Source organism: Lepisosteus platostomus, chromosome 15 (assembly GCF_059453375.1).
Source record: "Lepisosteus platostomus isolate fLepPlt1 chromosome 15, fLepPlt1.hap1, whole genome shotgun sequence".
NCBI lineage: Eukaryota > Metazoa > Chordata > Actinopteri > Semionotiformes > Lepisosteidae > Lepisosteus > Lepisosteus platostomus.
The window spans coordinates 15,024,008-15,043,514 of record NC_142625.1 but is presented as its reverse complement, the minus strand read 5'-3'; the positions used below and the strand labels follow the sequence as shown (position 1 = coordinate 15,043,514).

The window sequence follows — 19,507 nt, the reverse complement described above, 5'->3', positions numbered from 1 at the left end:
TTTGGACTGAACACAGGGTGAACATTCAAACTCCAAACAGACAGCATCCCATGTCCGGAACTGAACCCAGGTTCTGCTTGTGGTATCACAAAGCCTAGTACTACAGGTAATGTACAGAGTACAGGGTGCAGGTTTAATTAAAACCAGTTTAAGAAGTCTGGTGAAACAAAGGTTAATTGAACTAATAACTAGAACTATATATATTCTCACTCTGGAAGGGTGAATTTAAATCTGACGAGCAACATCCTCGTTCGCAACTCTGAGCAAAACGAACAATTTGGTGACAAAAACGTCATAAAGCACCACAGCGACCACCGGAGGCAGAGGATTAGTAGGACAGTGCCGCTTCTCTGCGAGGACGTGAAGAGACAGAAACGAAACTGAAGGGAAGACTAACGCAGTAAACCGATACTGGATACTGAAAAAAGGAGGTGCCCGGATCTCATGATTCGCAAGACTACTATAAATATTGGCACATCCTTCCTTGTTATTGTAAGACGAAAACAGGCTAAACATTTTGAATACACAAAATTAAAACGGAGAAAAGTATGATCTTGATATTATAGGAATAAAACATGGTATAATCTCCCACTTTCTATTCTTTTTTTTTCACGCGACGTGAAACGGTACGTGTGTGGATGAAATAATCAAAACTTTCCTACATTATTGATCCCGGTGCCGAGATGAAATGACTGCACTGATGTAAGTACGGATTTCGGTCAATTTTTTAGTGAGGGTCTGTTTCACTTCTGCGTTGCTATTTTGTAAACCAATGTTGTTCAAAAGACATCGGTGGGTCTAAAACACGTTACAGCTGAACGAGAGGAACAGAAATAGTCCGTTGTGTGAATAGCCAATGCCTTTGAGGAGTGAGCGCTGTAAATAATGAGACACACTGTAATAGTTTTCATTACTGCAAGATAGATTATCATGTGGGCTACCTCTCAGCTACAATAAACGCTTTAAATAAACAAAGAAAACCTACTCTTCAGTTTGGTACCAGTGTGTCTAATGTACGGTACGGTGTACGCTTTTAACTGTACCAAAAACGTGCTGAGGGCGGGTAATAAAGAAATGTGTTTTAAACTTTTGGAGACCAAGCTGTCCTGATGACTGCAGTGATAGACAGCAACTCTTAATGACTTCGGACCCCTGTTTTTACCATCCAGGTGAAAGGGCCAGAGCATCTATTTTTGCATTGACTTTATAGAAAGTGAAGTTCGAGGTGCTGCTTCAGCACAAGAAAGCCTTTTCAAACTAAGTAGTGCAGCACTTTTTCCACTAATATAAAATCCACTGACTACTTTAACACCTTGCGTTTTGTGGCTGATCAAATAATCAATTCAGATTTTGAGAAATCGCCACTGTTGTGTTATGTACAGTACTGTAATATTATAATAATACTTTATGTAATAATAATAATTGCTTACACTTATATAGCGCTTTTTCTGGACACTCCACTCAAAGCGCTTTAGTCCCCATTCCCAGCTTTACAGGTAATGGGGATCCCCTCCACCACCACCAATGTGCAGCATCCACCTGGATGATGAGACGGCAGCCATAGTGCACCAGAACGCTCACCACACATCAGCTATCAGTGAGGAGGAGAGCAGAGTTATGAAGCCAATTCAAAGATAGGGATTATTAGGAGGCCATGAGTGGTAAGGGCCAATGGGAAATATGGCCAGGACGCCGGGGTTACACCCCTACTCTTTTCGAGAAACACCCTGGGATTTTTAATGACCACAGGGAGTCAGGAGCTCAGTTTTACGTCTCATTCAAAGGACGGCACCTGTTTACAGCATAGTGTCCCCCTCACTATACTAGGGCGTTAGGACCCACATGGACCACAGGGTGAGCGCCCCTGCTGGCCCCACTAACACCTCTTCCAGCAGCAAACCTTAGTTTTTCCCAGGAGGTCTCCCATCCAGGTACTGACCAGGCTCACACCTGCGGAGCTTCAGTGGGCTGCCAGTTGTGAGTTGCAGGGTGATATGGCTGCTGGCTGTAGTTCTGCTGTAGTATGTAGTTCAAGTAGGTAGCGGTCTCAGCATGCATAGGCTGCAAAGGAACAAGTAAAGGTTTATTCCATGCTGAAAAGAGAAGAGAAGCACAATGTTTAGGCTGTGGAGCCTTCTTCCATACAGCTGTACACAGAAGAGGTAGAATATAAGAACAAAAATAATAAGCACAAATGTGGGTAGAAAGTAAGGGTGTGTGAATAATTTAACTTAAGAGGTTAAAATTATAAATAAGAAAGATCAAGTCCTGATACCAGCTTCCTTTGAAAGCAAAATATAAAAATAATTACTGCAAAAGAATAACCACACACACCGTATTTTCAGGAAAAATAAACAGAATATTTTCAGCTGTGCGTTTCCACTCTTCTCTGGCACAGTGTAGCTGCAAGACAAACATTTACATAATTGCAGGCATGCAATAATATTGACAAACATTGGAGTTTCAGGGATATTTCGTCTGCAGAAAGCAATAGAAACATTTTACTGGATGGACAAGTATTGTACAGGGAAAAGAGGGAACTTATTCCTTAAAAGTTCTTTTCAGGATTCAATTATTCCTTTAAATGAATGCTTAATAAGTGGGATCCTTTGAAATATGCATCATTAAGTCAATATATACAGTAAGTCAACAGTCCCTTACATAAATCCTGGTGTTGGTCTCTTCAGTGCTCAGATGACCTGTACGTTCTGTAGTCTGGTCTGTAAAGGAGATGCTAGTCTATAGTTCTGAATCTCCTCCAATTTCTCTCTCTTCTATCTTACCTTCTCTACTCTCAGAAGGCTGGCTTAACAGTCTCATGAAAATGATGCAGTCAGTCTTAAATATTAGTGAAATTGCTTGGCCAGCTGGACGTTTGACTGTCGCCCATGACAAGAAAAGGTACAGCTGAATGAAGTCTCAAAAAATGCCCATTGTCTTACCTTCAAGAATAAGGTATGGTGGGAGGTGAAATTTAAGCATTTTGATACTCCCAATACAATGCAACAACATTTCTAGTACGTTTTCTTGACTAAGTCCACTTGAAACACAGAGATATTGGTCATGTCTGTGTTTTTGGAGATTGCCTGGGTCTGTGTGATACTGTGCTTTGCCCAGCTTTGTGGAAGACAAAACAGATTTTAGGACAGTAACATTGGATCAATATCCAATACAATATTAGGGAAAAGGTGAGGATTAAAAGAGAACCTTGGAAATATCCCATTCTTAAACTCAGGAGCACAAAGAGCAACTTTGGGAATTAAATGGAGCCGCAGCTTGACAAATGGAACTGTTGCAAAAAAAGTTTTTTTTTTTAATTGCTCAGTAACATTGTTGGTAGCTGAGGTATACAGTATATAGAATATAACAAACTCTCAGAGGGAGGGAAAAACTGCAATATAGTGCAGGGTATGCCACAAATGTCCTTTTCTAATGAAGGGGGTAAAACTCTCTTATAATGCATTATTAACATTAATACCAGAGTTAGAAGCCAGAATATTGCAACACTAAATGAAACAACACTGATCAGGAAATATTCTCCCATAAGATAGTAGAGTAATTAAGAGGGGTCAGGAACCATAAAGATATAATTTATGCAAATGGAACCCTTACAGGGGATGATTTTCACATAATGTATAATAGAAATATAGCAAGGATTTGTTCTTGAACTTAAACATGTACCGTGTTGGCAATAATACAGTTTGTTTGAATTATAGTACATTCAGTAAAGTGCATTAATCCATTGAAACCATACACTTAAGTTACTGTAAATATGAAATTGTTTTTATAAGAATTGTCCCTTACCCCTTGAACAGCACAGAGACGTTAATAAAGGTATTTTAGCGTATTTTAGCACTATGTATATGTTATCATTGACACATCCATATTAATTATGAAACATAAGAAAGGAATTTGTCATTTAAAACAATAATGCAGACATTAACTGCATGCTCACCTTTTCAATTTCTCTTTATGATAGCCAGTTTTATATCAATACCACTTCTAAGATGCTTTTCCTTGCTTTAAGCAAGAGCAGTGCCACTATCACTTGCACTTCTCTTTCCACTCGTGATTTTAAGAACTGCAAGGGTATTTCGGACACGTAGACAATGGGGATAAAGAACACAAACGCACGCAAGGAAGTAAGAGGACCCAGAAGCGTCTCTCGGGAGGCTGGGTATCATTGTGACGTGGCTAAGATGGTGGCGTGCGACGCAAAACTCAAACTTACTTGCCTGCATTCTGGGCAGGAACTCTGTTAAGGACATAGGGGAGTGTCAGCATTGCTATGTGGGGTGTACCTCCATTTAGGAATAAAGTCAGTGCAAAGTAACATTGAATGGGTGGATGTTAATGGGAACACCCTGTAGTCCTAATAATATGCCATTAGAATATTTATATTGAGAGCCTGGAACATGTGTCATGCTCAGAATTCAGCCCAGTTTTAACGAACCCGCTGTAAATTCAACATAGTTTAGCTCTTGAATGATTTAGCAGGTCACTGATATGCACCTCTGGTCCTGGGGGGTCAGCCATGTCTTCTGCGATCATTCCACCCTCGAGTCTTAATGAATTTGAATCAATTGGTCACTTAATTGATCTGTACTGCCACTGTTTCCATTTCTTTCACCAGGGATCACAATTAAGCTTTAAAACATGGAGCACTGAAAACAGGCATGCCCGTGACTGTAGAACTGATAACGATGTCTACTCTCACCCAAGGAAATCCCATCATTGCATAAGCCAGCTGGTGATTAACTCATGTTTGGTGCCAGGGGCACAGTTGTTTGTATCTTTTCTGTGTGTCTTTGCAGAGATGCAGGCATAAGTATTGGTTTCATACATTTTAAATGTGTTTATTCACTGTTAAACATCTCACATAGCTCCTTGCAATGTACAAAAGTGTTTGATAAACACTGAAGTATCCTTGACAAAAAAATACAGCATCAGGTCCCGTTTTTGCATACTTATACAGTATCATGTCCTGTTTTTGCATGCTTGAGCTGCTTTCAAGAAAGGCCCCTTTGTCAGTTTCCCCAACATTAAATGCTCTTAGGCAGCTCAATGAAATCATTTTCATCTTTTCTTTCTTTTTTTATGAAGGCCTGTGTTTAGGCTAGTGTGGCAAAGTTCTGTTATTTTACCCCTTCTGCAAAATACAGTAAAAACACAGACCTGTTAGACAAATAAGACAAAAAGTGGCTTATTGGAGAATTAACCTGTAGTCAGTACTGAAAGTCAAAATAAAGACCAGTTGTTTGTATCTCTTCTAAAATTGTATTCAGCAAAACACTCCCATTAAATCTGAGGGATGCAGTATGTACAGGTGTAACTCCTCTGATGATGAACATGTGGCCTAGCTGTAAAATACATTTTGGAATGAATGAACAAAATAATAAGCATGGCTAACCATGATGCTACAATCTGTGTAATGAATTTTATTTGCCCTTTTCAAAACTCAGTTATCTTCAGTACAGTATGTCTAACAATGGTGAACAAGCATTGGTTTCAAAGCAAGTGGATTATTCCAGACCTAGAACCCCAAGTGTGTTTTGCACAAGCAAAGAGCACGCCCATCATACCTCCTTGACTCCAAAACGTCATACAATTTCATGGGGATAATTATGTTAACAAGAACAAACAGGTGCAAGACTTACTGAAGTGAAAACACTCATGTAATATTCGGCTAATTGGCATATTTAGAAAAGAAACACCCCTCTCAATTTGTGAGATTATATGCGTTTAGATGTCCTAATTTAAAAATCTAATGATTTAGTGCTTTGAAAAATGGCAACCGAAGTGAACTGATAGTTCAAGTGTGAGGAGGCCCCATATTTCTCATTTGGAAGTTGAGCACTGTAAGTGAATTTGAAATTTCATTATGCCAAGTCTTGAAAGAGCTGCGTTTGGGCCTAAATAGCCTAGCTAGAAAGCCCACAAACCTTTGTGTAAATATGCATTTCCTATTTATCTTAATTCCCTTTCAGCAAATGTTTAGGATTTCATGTGCTTGGATGAAATTGCTCAATCTCCTGTGTCCTAGACCGAAGAACCTGTCTGTATATGCCAATGTACTGTAGAGAATCTTATCTTCTCTCTCAGGAGGAAAGCAAGGATCTGGTTGCTTGGAAACTGCTTTTGCGGTTTGGAACTCAAGTTAATCCCTTATGTTTCTCTCTTTATAAAGCAAAAACCAATGGATACTTCGTAGGAAGTGAAACCAGACTTGTATTCCCTCCAGCGCACAAAACAAAACACCTGGAGCAAAGAATAAACAAGCCTCCGTAATAACATGTTATGTCTGATTTGAGCGATAGTGCTTCAGGTTTCCAAAGCCCAGCCTCTGTAAAGCAATCCACTGTAGTAATTCAAATACAAGAACTTGAACTTGAACTTGAACTTTATTGACATATGTAACCGGTACTGGTACAATGGAATTCTTACTTACAGAAAGTCTCTCGATTGTAAAACAAGTGTAAAAAACAAGACAAAGTGCAAACAATGCATCAAGACAATGTACAAACAAACAATAGACAATGTGCAAGTAAACATGTAGACAGTTTGAATGTAAACAATACAGACGTGTAAACAATGACTGGAGATGTGCAATAGATAAGAAATCATAAAGAGGTAGATGGTGATGGTGTAGGTGTGGTCCGAGGGGGATGGCTAAATGTGTTTACTGTATGTCCAGCTTGTCTGGGTTGGATGTTTCCTGCATGTTTTGCACTTAGTGGGTATTGATCTGTCCTACCAACCTGCAAGGTGTGGTGAGGAAACTCCCATTGATATGGCAGGAGAAGTCAGGTTAGAGTCCACAATATCCATCTCCATCGCCACAGTCCCTTCATGATCATTTCATGGCTGGTGCTCATTCTGTCAACTGTGGGCTGTAGGGCGGTCTCGTGGTGCAAGACTGTGCCTTGACTTGCCACGCTCCCAAAAGGGGAGCTCAACAAGGGCGTCTTACAGGCAGCATTCTGGTGCAAACAGTTTTGGTATCAGAAAGAGCAGCTTGCCTATTAATGGCCGTCACTCAGCGCGCCAGATCCTAGGGCCTAAATGACAGCTCGGGACTTAGGAATGTTAAACGATCATATGTTTACACCATAATTATGACTGTGCTGTGTTTCTGTCATGCTTGCACAATGCATTTAGACAATTTCCCCTTTTCATTCAGGCTGTTTAAACAGCTGCTGGCCAGAAATCACCCACACCAATGTCACAGAACACACTGTATGGGTGTAACATGCTGCATGTAGCCTGAACTGAGATTGGGTGTCTTCGTTTCTCAGCCATCCTCTCTTATGTCCTAAATCATCCCAACATGCACAAACAGATTCTCTACATTCACTGTGGAAATATGGCCAGTGAAAATGTTGAAGTAAAGTGGTTTGGCCAACTCTGCCGAAATAAACATGAATAGTAAAGGAGAAAAGCACAAAAGGACCAACTGCTTTTACTTTGGTCAATGTTCTTACAGGATGCCTTCCTCATTTACAAAACCTAGAAGCATAACAAGCTACAGTATATTCCTTACTGGCTTAAGAAAATAAAACAGATGCCTGGCTTTGGCGTAAAAGTTTGAAGTTTCCATTTTGGTAACACTAGCACTAGTAGCTTGTGCTTTGAATCCTGCACTGTCCTTTTATTATGAACCATATTTTCATTTAAATTCCTGGGCGTGTGGGCACCTGAGTAATAATAAGTGCTGCTCTTCACCACACTCCTTAAATGTCAACAGGCAAGATCATGTGCTGTGATCTTATTTCTTTTAATTTGCATTTATAGCCCAAGTGTGTTTGCATGGCTGAGTATGGGTGTGACAGGAAAAAAGTCAGAGAGAGAAAACTCAATGTAGACAGGTAGTTAGCTAAGTTACACCCAATTTAATTTGGGTGTTAAATGTCAAACAGTTGTCATTTTTAAATTAAATATTAGCTAAATCTCACACATTGGTGGTGGTGGTGTTGGAGGGGATCCCCATTACCTGTAAAGCGCTTTGAGTGGAGTGTCTAGAAAAGCGCTATGTAAGTGTAAGCAATTATTAATTATTATTACAACTGATAACACTGATCTATAACAAGTCAAAAGCGGGTTTTCCCTACCCAAGCTGTAGAGTATCTCCTTGCTATCTAGGTTTTGTTCAAACCAAGATCTGTTAGAGTCGAATTATTCTCGGCTCACAGCCACAACAGCAAAAGGGGCGTGACATCGTGGGAGTGGGCGGAGCCGCGGCGAGCACCGCTAAAAAAAAAAGTCAACGGCTCCAACTGAGGGACGGAAGGACCGGTATGAGATTAACAAGAATCGGAAATAAAAAAAGGTGCAAAAAAAGAAAAGTACGCGACATCCAGCCTATGCTTACCCTATTTAACGGGCTCCAGCCTCGGAAAAAGAAACCGCTAAGCGCTAGTACAATCCCCTCCAGAACTGACGGTAAATATTCCCCCCCTTCTGGCGCTGTCCAGTGTGCTTTTAAAGAGCACCAGAACAGCTGTGGCTACAAAGGCAACGCGTCGCCCTTCATCCAGGGCTCCGCCTCCACACTGAACACGCCCCCGCGTAACGCCACAGGGGGAAATTATAGAGCAGACTCCCCCCAAATAGAACTGGGCAAGTGCGTCTGTGCAAGACACTTGTCAGTGCTTTTTGTGGAGCCACTATTTGTCTTCTCACAGCTCTCTTGATACTTTTTTTTTACTACATTTTGTTGTTCAGCCTGCATTTATATATTTTTATGCTAAAGCACAAGCTGCAGTAGTATTCCAGAATTCAGTGCCCTATCTTGAAGAGCCCCTGAATTTGTTAGATTGCATGAGAAATCAATTAAAACAGGTTTCACATTCCAGAAAGTGGTGAGGTGCCTTTACACTATCCAGTCATTAACAAAACATGAAACAGGCTGTGAACCTGAGATAAGCTTGATTTAGCTTGTAAAAGTGTTCTTTTGTATTTTTGGCAAATGCAATTGAGTGAGGTTTAGAAGTGCTCTTTGGACCTACCAGCTATCTTAACTAGCAGTCTCCAAGGAACTATTACAGAGCTGTTTTTTTAGATAATATAAAATAGGTATGACATCATATTTGGTAACTGTTGCAAGAGTTTAATTTCTTTACAACAATGGAGCATCTGAAATGTGATGTCAACAGAACTCGCTGAAACTATCTTGTGTGCTTATTAGAGAATTGTGATATAGCAAGTTATAAATGAAGTACAACATCTGACACAGGCATTGAACAGAAATCATTTTGACAAATGTTTGAAGAAACCTGTAAAAATGTTGTTTTTGTTCTAATTAAAATTGCATCTCTCCTAGTTAAATAGACCCGTTTGTCAGATTGATCATTGTCTTTCATGCCATTTACAGCATAGTAAATATTGTACCTCGTCCTTTTCTCACTGTTTTTAGGCTCCGGGAATCGCTTTCTACAACCATTGTAACAACTAGAATAATGAAGGCAACTATAAATAATAATAGTTTTGTGTCTTTTTTTCTTAGAATCAGCTGATTCACCAGTTCAGGGAATATGCTGCAACCACCAAAAACCATGTGCAACAAGGGCCTCCTGTTTATATTGCTACCTCTCATGGTGCCTATTGCTTTTACATGTAATGGTGTAGAGCTATAGATCGCTACACAAGCAACAATGCCCGCACATCCAGGTGGCTCCCTCCTCAATGAGCTTTTACAGACCTACGACTTGCAAGCAGCTTGTTCCCTGTGTGCCAAGAGGGAAAATGAAATCACTTACTCCTTCAATAAAGTGCACCATCAGTGCAATGGGGATGTGCTTCTGGTCAGACGGAAAGGTTCCGGGTGGTGGAGACCAGTGTCCCGCCGACCTCATTTCGTGAATCCAAGCAAGTATGAAGTGTGCCGCTATTTCGTGGAGGGATCAGGCTGCAGGCACCACAAGAACCGCTGTACTTTCGCGAGAAGTCAAGAGGAGGCAGCGGTGTGGAACTTTCAGAAACGGCGCCAAGTTGATCAGAGCTCTCTGATGCGGTTGGTCAAGGAGACGAAGATGACCGCCATCGAAAGAGCCATCGTCCCGACACCAAGCGTGGCAGAGGGCATCCTGTCTGAGTTCTCGGGGGAGTTCAAGGAGCTTTGCCAAACCTGCTTCTACAGCAAACCCCAAACAGTTGCTCCCAAAAGGTGGAACAACACCTGCTCGTCCCCAGCGGCCCACAAATGGACACCCCTCTTGGTCCACCTCCAGGTGGAAGGGTGGAATAAGAAAGTGTATAATGAGATACGCCACCATCCTCCTCACTGCACCCTGCGGTACTGCCCGCACATCACCCAGGGTTCGCCATGTTGGCACGGGTCTCTGCGCTGCTCGTATGCTCACAGCGAGGTGGAGATGGCTGTGTGGAAGGCAGAGATTGCTGGGCAGCTGAATCGCAAAGATCTGGTCCAGCTGTCCCAGAGGAGACAGGCCATAGCCCCAGACCCGACCCCAGCGCCTCCGCCGGTTCAGATCTACTGTAAGGTTTGCCTGTTGACTTTTTCCTCACAAGAAAGCTTCATAAACCACTGTTCGTCTCTAGAGCATACTCAGATGATCAGTGAGGACACCACCACGGAGTGGAAATACCGTTCCCCACCCCATCAGCGCAAACAAGAGTTTGTGCTCTGTGACAGGTAAATGAGTTACATAGCAGTGCCCTATGTGTACACTAGTCCTTAGTGGTGATCAGTGCCTTCAACTCTTTTCGTAATACACAGGAATGCATTGCACCAAGCAAATAGGATTATTTGTGAGCAATAGGAAACCGGTTGTGATTGCGGTTTTTGGTTTGTATTAGCTGCAGACTGGGCCAACATTAAGATTAAACTTTGCCCTTACTCTTAGTGCCAAATTACATACCCAGGACTTGAAGATGATTATTTGTGTTCCATAGAGTTGTTCATTCTTCCCAGGTGATTTATCCTAGCTCCTAATTTGGTTTTATTCGATATAGGAAGATGCGTATATACTTGTTTTACTCCAATGTGTCTGAGTATTATTATTTATTCAATAACATCTAAGAGAGAGATGGAGCTGGAGAAACTGAGGAGCTTCTTTTGAGATTATTTTTATAATACGCCACTCTGCATTATGTACAGTACATATGTATATATCCATTATGTTTAAAAAGGCATATTGCCATACATGCGTGTCATGAAGCAATTGAACCACTCAACCAAAAGCAACACTGGGTCCCACTGCTGGCACAGTGGAACAACACCAGCTGTGCCGAGTGGTATAAAAAAAGGCCAAACCTCCCACAAGATTAAATTGTTTCAGAGCAAGGCCTGCTGGGATTGAGAATCTTGCCATCTTTTCCTCCTCAGGCCCGACACCTGTGAATACGGTGACAGCTGTGTGTATGCACACTCAGTGGAGGAGAGGGAGGAGTGGTTTATGCGGACCAAGGAGGCCCGAGAGAAAAGGAGAACTTTGGAAGAGCAGGGCTTGCTCTCATACCAGGACCTCCTGCTGAAGGAGTACAGGAGCAGCAGCAACGAAGTGCACATTGTGAGTCCCAGTCTTGCCAAGTTCAGAAGATATGCAAAGATTGCAAGCGTGGTGGGTTCTGCACCTGTGCAGCCGTGTCCAGTTGGTAGAATTCCATGCGGTAGACCTACCTTTTTCTTCTTTTCAAAGGGCAACAGGATGTTTTCTACTTTCTGTGTCCACATCATATCTGATATTTGGGAGTGAAAATGTATTTTTCAAGATAAAGGGAAGGAATCACAGAAATACAAAGGCATGGTCCCTTGGTACCTGAGTGCCCTCTCTGTGGTATTATTATTCCCATTGCAAAAACTTCCAGGCCAAGTGAGCTTAACAGCTTCTGGCCAGTTACTCTGACATCTGTCCCTGAGAAAAGTCTGGAGTGGATAGAGCAACACATCTCAAAGAGCACAGAGAACCTCACTGACCCCTGTAGTTGGCCAGCAGAGAACAGAGGGGAGTAGATGATGCAGTACTTGCATTGTTAAACCTGGTCTGTCAGCAGCTTGACCAAGCATGGGCATTGGTAAGATCTCGTTTGTTGATTTTTCCCATCAGCTTTCAATGCAATACAACCACTGTTACTAGCTCAGAAACTCTCAAAGAACTTCAAATGAAACGTAACTTGGTAAGATGGATTCTAGACTTAACAAATAGATCTCCACAGATCAAAATGAAGCAATGGTTATCTGATATACACTAAACTTCTACTGGATCAGCTGAAGGCTGTGTCTTGTTGCCTCTATAAAGTACATTTTGTAGACTGACGAATGAGAACATACGTCCACACAGACAGACATCTCATTACATTTGCTGACACAGCCCTGGTGAACATATTAAAAAACTCAGAAAATCATCACAGACCCATGCTAAATTATTTTATTGGTGTGATAAATAAAATATGGATAATGCTGAAAGGGTATATCTTTTCTAGATTTCAGTCACATTAAATACTTCAAGTTCCAGTGTTATGGAATTACCTTCCTCTGACTCTATGAGAGACAATTCTAACTTCTTCAAATCCAAACTCATCACTCACCTTTTAACCAGGGCCTATATCTGATTGCCCTATGTTCTATTTGTATAAACCTATATGCTCTTATTATTTTTTCTTTTATTTTTTCTTGTACTTTTTTGTGTTTTCTTTATTACCATGTGTGCCGGGTTTGGAAAACCTCATTCGTAATAAAAGTTATTATTATTCATCCCATTAAAAAACAGTATTATACGAAACGGAGTACATTCCGATGGCCATAACTTAATTTGCTTTTGCAGATGTCTGACCAGGTGGATGATGTCCACATCACGTGTGACAAGGAACTGAGTCTTTCATGTGAGCGGGCAGACACAGAGCTAAAATGGAAATTTCATCTTAGAACTGAGGTGAGACAACATTTCTTAATCAAACAAGCTTTCAGAATCCTTCACTGGGAGTGATATATGAAACGTCCCTACAGGATAACTTATTTCGAAGTAGTGCATGAAGAAGTTAAATCCTGTGTGGTTGGTGTCACGAACAGTTCTTTTCGAACCCTATGCAGACGACACAATCCGGAATAGTGAGGAAACAGTGGGGGAAAAGTCATGCAGAAGACGGGAATGGAGACAGCGGGCATGTCCTTGGTGTGCAGGTGTCCAAGGGGACTGAGTCCGGGGTGAACAATCCAAGAGGAAGTCCAAACGGGGAATCCAAAACACAAGCATAAGTCCAGTGCCAGGCAATCCATCCAGGAGATTAAAAACAGGAACCAGGTCGGGACTGGCGGGGGGAACAGAAACAGAAAGTTAAAATCATAACGGAGCAAGACGCAGCAGGACCCGGGCTCACATGAAACGGGATTCAATGTTGAGCCTCGAATGAAATGAGCGCCTGGCTTTTAAGGCGGACTGAAAGGTGGTTAGAATAAGGAACAGGTGCGGGGAATGAGGCTGAACGGGGATGAGCTGGAGCGCCCTTAAGAGGAGGGGTAGCGATCGTGAGAGTTGGCCCTTTTCTTTCTGTTAGTAGTACAGTAAACAGAAAACACTTTCAGATATTTAGTATTTTTATATTCATTATTGCATACATTTTAGCTCTTAATTATAACTAAAGACCCTCCACAATGCACTGCTTTTTCAATAATTGTTAAAGTACCTGTAGAATACCCTATTTTAAAATCATTGCAAAACATAGTTTTGAACGCTTAAAGTCCAGCATGATACCCCTGTACACTTTCAGCTTGACAGTGGTGTTCTGTACTCCCACTGTTTGTGCAAATGTTTCTATGATTGCTTTCCTTTTGCCATTGGTAATTTAAATGCCAGTTCAAATTTGTGTACACATTTCACTACTGAGAGTACGCCCTGCTAAAATATTTCCGCTACCAAACAGCATTCATGTAGACTTGCTTCCTAATTGTTATCTGAGTACTATTTATAGCACTAAAACTACAGAAGTAGAACAGGCCGTAAAAACAATCTAAGGGAAATTAAGGACTTTTTCATTAGCTGAGGCCCAAAAATAAGGAATCCAAAAATTCTAGGCGTAAGATTTATTTAGCAAATAAGGGATTCAGTCATCCCTTATAACATTACAAGCTTCATAGAAAATGAGTTTTAGGACACAGCTAATTCACATGTTGGAATGGATGGATTGGCAGATAGACACAACCCCAGACATACACACACCAGGGAACTCTTTCCCAGAATCTAATTAATCTACCAGTTTGTTTTTGGACCATGGAAGGAAATCGGAGCCTCCAGAGGACACCCACACAAACGTGGGGAGGACATACAAACTCTACACAGATAGTACACCCGGTCCAGGACACAGGATATACACAAGGAGACAGTAGATGGGGTTACTGAATACAGTAGGAGCAGGGAGGTAAAGAACAGAACCAGGTCAGTAAAGGCTTTTCTAAAGAAGGTCCGAATTTGAAGGAGTTTAGAGAAGGTGACTCTCTGATAGAGTACCAGAGCTTTAGAGCATTACAGGAGAAGGCCCAGTTGCACATAGAGTGTAGATGGGCTTGGAGGACAGATAGGAGACCAGAATTCGAAGAATTAGACGAGCCAAGGTTATGAGGTGGGGAGTAGGATGATAGTAGCTCAGATAGGTACTGAGGTGCCAATTCATGCAGAGCCTTATACTACAGGTAAGCATGAGGATTGAGTAGAAATATGTCTTTGTTTTGAACTTCAACAATCTAGTTGTCTCCAATAGTTGTCTCTAATCTAATAGTCCCCAATATTCTTTACTACCATTATAAGAACTGATGTTAATGCAACTTAGTTTAGATGAGAAGTAAATGAGCTTTTTATTTACCAATCGTTAGTCCAAGTTGACAGGAATCTTCGGAAAATTGTGATCTCAACAACTTTAATTATACACTTGCAGCTAATATGAAGTATTGTGGTGGTTCTGTTACATCATTAATTTCACCATAGCCGTCCATAAGGTTAAAAAGCCCCTTTTTGTACTAGAAAATCTGTACCAAATCTGTATCTGTAACTAATAAGAACTAAGAACTTTTGGAACAGAATCAGAAAATAAAACACTGAGTTTAAGTGTTCAAAGTGAAAAATTTTGTGAAAGAGTTCTTTTCCCATGAAAATGTCTTTTTTGCATCAGTCATTATTTAGTCGTTTTCTTTTGTGTGTTTTCTCAGAGACCTCTGGTGCACGTCGCCTTGCTAAAACACGAACAAGGAGCCACTTTTACTCTGGGTGACATCGGTCCCAAAGGCCCTTGTACGTACGCCACAGGGAACACGTTCTGCACATCCCACATGAGCTGCGACGTCCCCGTCACTTTCAAATCTCTCAGCCCGGGCTTCTACGAGCAGTGGGTGGTGTTCGACTTTGACATGAGACCCGTGCTGCTGCAGAAGCTCCGGGTGCGAGTGGGTCAGCGGAGCCCGACTCCCCCTGCGGAGACGCCCGAGGGCAGCGGGCCCTGTGGCCAGAGCCTGGAGCGCTGGCACCGTGGGAACAGGATGATCGTGCCCTGCCTGGAGAGGACTGAGGCAGAGGAGAGTCTGCTGAAGGAGTACAAGCCGCCTCAGCTGAACCTGCGGTACAAACCCAGAGCAGAGGGAACTGAGCCCCTTACGAGGGAGAACTACAGAGACGGAATGCACTCCTTCCTCTACAGAGAAGAGCTGGCCCAGGAGGAGGTGGCCTCAAGGTAACAGATCTGTGGTTCATTAGAGAAGCTGTACATGCTGCCCAATACAACAGGGGATGTAACCCATCCTCACCTTGAGAACCCACAATCCAACTGGTTTCTGTCCCAGATGAGCTCTGAGTTACCTCAGAATAGGTTCTGTTCAACAAGTTAACCCTAATTATTTTCAGCTCTTAGACACATCTTAAAGATGTTTGTGTTTATCAAAATAATCTCCAACATCTGAGTAGAAAAAGAGTGTTGCAAAGGTTCCACTATATAATTTCAAGTAAGAGGTCAATTAAAGGTTCTCAATTGAGAGTTCAATTAAGCAAAGAACTTGGCTGGACTGTAAATCAGTAGTCTCTGGGTTCCCAAGTCCAGGAGTGTGACCCTCTGTTAAAGACACTGACATGATAAGTTGCCACTCTTGGTTGAACACAAACAGTATCGAGACTGCATTAGGAAGTGTACATAAGACAAGAATCATAGTCCTTAATGGCCCCTTTCTGAGAAAGTGCCCAGCAGTGTTTGTTAAGAGATTCACTAGGGTTTGTTGGTTCACCAATATCCACTGACCAAAAAACAAAAACGACTTCTGAGTCTCTAGTATTTAAAAGACAAATATTTGTCATCTTCGGTTGACCCATCGATTTTATGTTGATAGTGCTAAAGTCATAGTAACTTGCAAATAAGAGAGAAATAATTCAGGATCAAATGTCTGCCTGGTTGTACTCTTCTACATGTTAAAAAAGTACATCCCCCTTTCAGTGCAAAACATATGAAAGTAAGGCCAGCTTCATTGTTATTTAAAACAGATCAACTATTTCACATAATTCCATTAAATGGAGTCACCTCAATGTGTAGATTAAGGAAGTATGACTGTACACAGGCTTTGAAGATTTGTTCAAGAAAAAGTTTAAGTTTCCTTTGCCAGAACTATCTTTTGCAACGGAAGGCAAAAATAAAATGTCAGAAAGGAAGAATATTATGCTGATTTCTGCTGCATTGCTTATGTCTAGAGTGAGTCTACAAGGGCCTGTCTCCCTGACTGAAATCCTCTCGGCGTCCCAGTTTGGGATGAAGATCGCTCCTGCTGGTGAGCTTTTTGCCACGCTCTCCATTCCTTACGCACTGACCACTGACACTCCCGAGGGCTATGTGCTCAGAAGAGCAGTTCGATCGGCTCTTATAGCTCCCTTTCCAGCGAATAACAACAAGGTGTTCGAAGCAATAATTGTCCAGGATGCTAGCAGTGAAAACAAGATCCATCTACAGCTTTCCAAGCGGTGCTGCTCAGACCTCGGTCTCCTGAAGGACACAACCCATGAGATGGAGGTCCAGTTTCAGCTGAACCGTCTCCAGTTCTGCGAGTGGCATCAGGCTGTCGACCTCCTTCCAGATGTGGGGATAGTGCTGCCAGATGTGACGGCCTGCTCTGTGCCAGTGCACAGCGGGACATTCTCCAAGCTCAATGCAAAGCAGAGCGCAGCCATGGCTTACATCACTGGGGACACAGATGGAGAAAAACCTGTTGCTCCACTACTGATTTATGGACCTTTCGGGACTGGAAAAACTTTCACACTGGCGACAGCAGCCAAGGAAGTTGTTCGTCAACCCAGCACCAAAGTTCTTATCTGCACCCATACAAACAGGTTAGTCCTAGAGCTGGAATTGATAGCCAACTTCGTGTAGATTTGGTATTTCATGCGGATCACTTTACAGTCTAAAACCTTTGTTTAAAAGGCCTAACGAACAATACAGCATGTGCTGGAATAGTAAAGATTGTTTATATAATGCCGCACATTTTGGAGGACCTGAAGCAGTTTTCCATTAACTAAAATGTTTTTTTCTATATATATATTCCATAACACCTGTCCTGTCATGTTCTAATCCTAGCCTTGTTAACTGAGATTTCCTTCACCAGAAGGAAAACGCTGTTAATTTGGCTTTTCTGAATTTACTATAAGTCAAAATCAGCAGACGTAGCTGAGTAACAATACCTTAGATTATGTAAGACATTAAAAGGTCATTAAGTTACATAAGACTATAAGTTCAAAAGGGCTTTGTTCTCTAAATGGTGATGATGTGTTGTGCACATGATACTGTAAGTAACCTTATTGCATATAGTGTACGACTCCTGTATTCACACACAGCGACACTGGTAGAGATATGTAGCCTTACATGTGTAAAAGAAGGTGGTGAAAATGCTACTAATTGGAATCAATAGGTCCAGTACATTTGTAAGTGATTTCTAAGAGTCATTATCTGTAGCATGGAGAGCATCTGTTGCTCTAGAATAATAGATATACTTCTCTTTGAGTTTTAACAGGGTGTTCAGCACCTCATAGACACTAGATTTGTGAGAAACTGTTTTTTTTTTGCATGTAGTGTAGCTTCCTTCTACCACATAATAATAACAATTTTACAACCTCTTAGTGAACAGGAACCACCTTTGTTTTATCCCACGGTTATATGTATGGATCCCGAATGACATTAAACAGAAATGCAGAGAGTGTAGTGACTGACAAAGCTCTGTGTCTTCTATTTCAGCTCTGCTGATTTATATGTGAAGGACCATTTCCATTCCTATGTCAACTCTGGACACCCTGAAGCATTACCCCTGAGAGTCAAGGCAAATAAAAAAGGAGTGCCTCTGGGCGCCACCGATGACATTACCTTAAAATACTGCTTGCTTTCAGAAGATCGCGAGTCTTTCAAATTCCCAGACAGGAAGACATTAGACTCTTTCAGGGTTGTCATAACAACAACAGTGTTGGCCAGTTATTTCCAGCCCCTGAAGCTCCCTCCTGGCTACTTCACCCACATCCTGATAGACGAAGCCTCCCAGATGCTGGAGTGCGCTGCGCTGATGCCCCTGGCTCTGGCTGGGAAGGGGACCCGAGTGGTGCTCGCTGGAGACCACATGCAGATGGGCCCCAAGCTGTTCTCGGTGGAAGAGGGCCGGCACTCTGACCACACTCTGCTGAATCGCCTCTTTCACTTCTACCAGGGGGAGAAGCACGAGGTGGCCTCGAGAAGCAGAATCATCTTCAATGAGAACTATCGCTCCACGAGAGAGATAGTGGAGTTTGTGTCGACTCACTTCTATGTAGGGAAGAGTGATGCCATCAAAGCTGTTGGAAATGTCCCTACTCATCCTCGGGTCCATCCACTGATGTTCCACCATGTCCGCGGGAGTTCCCATTTGGACACTACAACCATGTCCTGGTTCAATTCTGAGGAGATTGCTCAAGTAGCAGAAATAGTGCAGAGTGTGCTCAAAGACTGGCCCTCTCAGTGGGGAAATCCTCAACAACAGACTGTTTGTGTTCTTTCTGAGGGGACCCAGGTATGAAAATATTGACCTTTGCTGTTGTATTTGATTTTTGTGGAAACTATTGTGTGCCTCGATTTTTTTTAAAGAAAATCATTTTGGCTCAGAAAAGTGTCAGGAGATTGGCCAATATTTCAGCGACACCAAGGTCTGTAAATTGTATTTATTTGTGTGTCAGACGTATGGAAGCATTACCATCATAGAAGTGTGGACCTTTTTCATAATTCAAGGCACTTCTTTTATGAAATCAGCACAATAACATAATCTTCTTAGAAATGTTACCAGCCTTGTTTCCATTATGGATTGTAGATGGTTGTACAATTGATACAGTTTTCATTTTCAAATCTTTCTCTCTTCTCAATATCAGGTTGGTCTTTTGAGAAAAGAACTGCGGAAAAGATACTTGGGCAGAGTGTCGGTGGAGAATTTGGGAAACGTACAAGGTATTGGATGATGCACCAGTTATGACTGGAGCTACTGTAGGATGTAGAATGTAACGCTGATGTGTAATTTTGT

At 41.9% G+C, this 19,507-nt stretch overlaps 1 protein-coding gene across 2 annotated transcripts in view; it reads left to right on the top strand.

The window, feature by feature from the left end:
* The first annotated feature begins 399 nt into the window (after nt 1-399).
* helz2b (helicase with zinc finger 2b) overlaps nt 400-19,507 on the top strand; it is a 40,901-nt gene continuing 21,793 nt past the window's right edge. The window contains exons 1-8 of one of the 2 annotated variants that reach the window (XM_088608377.1): nt 400-702; nt 9,503-10,651; nt 11,345-11,528; nt 12,783-12,890; nt 15,158-15,675; nt 16,677-17,309; nt 18,208-19,006; nt 19,359-19,434. In XM_088608377.1, coding sequence (XP_088464503.1) covers nt 9,651-10,651; nt 11,345-11,528; nt 12,783-12,890; nt 15,158-15,675; nt 16,677-17,309; nt 18,208-19,006; nt 19,359-19,434 — 3,319 coding nt within the window. In that variant the 5' untranslated portion in view covers nt 400-702; nt 9,503-9,650. Of the gene's footprint in view, nt 703-9,502; nt 10,652-11,344; nt 11,529-12,782; nt 12,891-14,279; nt 14,391-15,157; nt 15,676-16,676; nt 17,310-18,207; nt 19,007-19,358; nt 19,435-19,507 lie in introns of those variants that run through there. The other variant, XM_088608378.1, reaches the window with a different exon arrangement.